General features: G+C 36.8%; 1 protein-coding gene across 1 annotated transcript; it reads left to right on the top strand.

Moving 5' to 3' along the window:
• The first annotated feature begins 921 nt into the window (after nucleotides 1-921).
• LOC141134669 (olfactory receptor-like protein OLF3) lies at nucleotides 922-1,875 on the top strand. Its single transcript, XM_073624113.1, has one exon. The coding sequence runs from the start codon at nucleotides 922-924 to the stop codon at nucleotides 1,873-1,875; it is 954 nt and encodes a 317-aa protein (XP_073480214.1).
• The last annotated feature ends 345 nt before the right edge of the window (nucleotides 1,876-2,220 follow it).

The raw sequence follows: 2,220 nt of genomic DNA, 5'->3' as shown, positions 1-2,220 counted from the left end.
TCTTTTTAATACTTTCTGAGTTTGTGTCTTTCGACAAACATGCTGCAGATGTAGTCAGAATTTGTGATAAGTGTTTTTTTTCTGGGTCAATGACTGAGAAAATATTAGAGCCAAAGAATGAGAAAGGCAGCCAGGCAGTTAGATTTTTTAAAAGGAGAGGTCAGCAATGTCTACCTATACAAGGGATATGCAATTAGCGGACCTCCAGCTGTTGCAAAACTATTAGTCCCATCATGCCTCTGCCTCTGGGTGTCAGGCTTGTGGCTGTCAGAGTCTTGCTATGCCTCATGGGACTTGTAGTTCTGCAACAGCTGGAGGTCCGCTAATTGCATATCCCTGACCTATACTATACCGTAAACTTATACCAAAGATAAATTAACATATCCTAATTGCATGCAGCTAGAAAAAAATATAAAGTACTGGTCCCTCAAATCTGCCCCTACAACCCTTAAAAAATAATGTTTTCCTGAAAGCTTGGCCTACATACTCCCCAAGATGCCGAAACTGAGGCACCAACCCTCTACTCTAGGAAATGGTGGGGTCAACAAGCAGGGAAAAGTAACAGGTTCTCTTTAATGCACTTCTCCCCAGCTGAACATATTCAGCTTTCCTTTGAGCTTCCAGGAGATTGTAATCTCTGAGTTGCTCCATTCGCATATCACAAAAGGCTGAGTTTTCTTCCTACCCTTTTTAACAGCACTGAGTCAATCACCAAGTATCAGCACTGTTTCATGGAATCATCCATGCTCCCTTAAACCCTGTAAGAATAGACATTTTTTTTCTGCTGAAAGCTGACCAGAGCATTGACACAGCACAGTTTTGATTTAATACATGTGTAATCATTAAAAACCTTTACTTAAAAAAATTTATAAAATACATGATTCCCTTCTCTTTTTTTCAGGTTTCCAGGCAGAAAAAAAAATGAAGGAGTGTTTCAACAACACATCAATCACATTCTATATTCTAGCATTCTCCACCTCCAAAGCAGGAGGACTTGTGCTTTTTACTGGAGTTCTGCTAATGTATCTGATGACAGTGACTGGGAACTTGCTTATTACGACATTGATCTGCCTGGTGCCCAGGTTGCACACCCCTATGTATTTCTTCCTATGTAATCTCTCCATTGTAGATGTCATGTATGTCTCTAGTATTCTTCCAAAGCTCTTGTCAGTAACACTAACAAATGCCAAAGCAATGTCTTTTTCAGGATGCATAGCTCAGACTTGCTTTCTTGTCTTATCTGTTGTTTGTGATATGTTGGTGCTGACCGCCATGTCTTATGATCGGTATGTTGCCATCTGTAAGCCTTTACAGTATCATCTGATAATGAATAGAATAGTTTGCACTATAGTGGCCATTTCCATTTGGCTTATAGCCATTATTAATTCAGTAAAATATGGCATCATTACTTCCGTATTATCTTTTTGTAGCCCCCAGAACCTTGATCATTTTTATTGTGACCTAAAAACACTGTACACAGTCACCACTAGTGACACTTCCAGCAGGGAAATACTTATAATTGTGGATGATATTTTTCTTGCATTTATACCCTTTTCTTTGGTTCTGATTTCCTATGTGTATATTATCTCCTCCATTATGAAGATAAGTTCATCAGCTGGTCGTGTCAAAGCATTCTCTAGCTGTACCTCTCACATCACTACCGTCATATTGTTCTATGGCCCGGCTATCATACACTATGCTGATTCAGAAGCTGGACTCTCTAAAGAGGGTGATAAGGTGATGTCACTGATCTATATGGCTCTGGTCCCAATGCTGAACCCTGTAGTTTATACCTTAAGAAATAAAGAGGTTTTAGGAGCAATAAAAAAGCTTCAACCAGTCACAAACAAGCTTATGTATAATATTTTTGTATAACATTACATTCATATTGTTGTTTTTTAGTTTTATTTAGTTATTATTAACTTACTAACTAAATTTAGGTATTACAGGTACTTATATGGCACTGTCAATTTATGTCAATTTATGCATCACTATATATATATATATATATATATATATATATATATATATATATATATATATATATATATATATATATATATATACCCTGTTCCAAATTATTATGCAAATTCTATTTCAGTGTCACAAAGATTAAATATTCTGTTTTTCAGTTTAACTCATGGATGGCATTGTGTCTCAGGGCTCTTTTGATCACTGAAAACAATCTCAGACACCTGGGATAATTAGATTGCCAGGTGA

Source organism: Aquarana catesbeiana, linkage group LG03, assembly GCF_042186555.1.
Source record: "Aquarana catesbeiana isolate 2022-GZ linkage group LG03, ASM4218655v1, whole genome shotgun sequence".
In the NCBI taxonomy this organism is placed as follows: Eukaryota; Metazoa; Chordata; class Amphibia; order Anura; family Ranidae; genus Aquarana; species Aquarana catesbeiana.
Note: the sequence above shows the minus strand (reverse complement) of the source record. Positions and strands in the feature narration are given on the sequence as shown.

Bases quoted from the DNA above. Each gene is read 5' to 3' on its own strand.
- LOC141134669 (XM_073624113.1), top strand. From the start codon at position 922: ATGAAGGAGTGTTTCAACAACACATCAATCACATTCTATATTCTAGCA.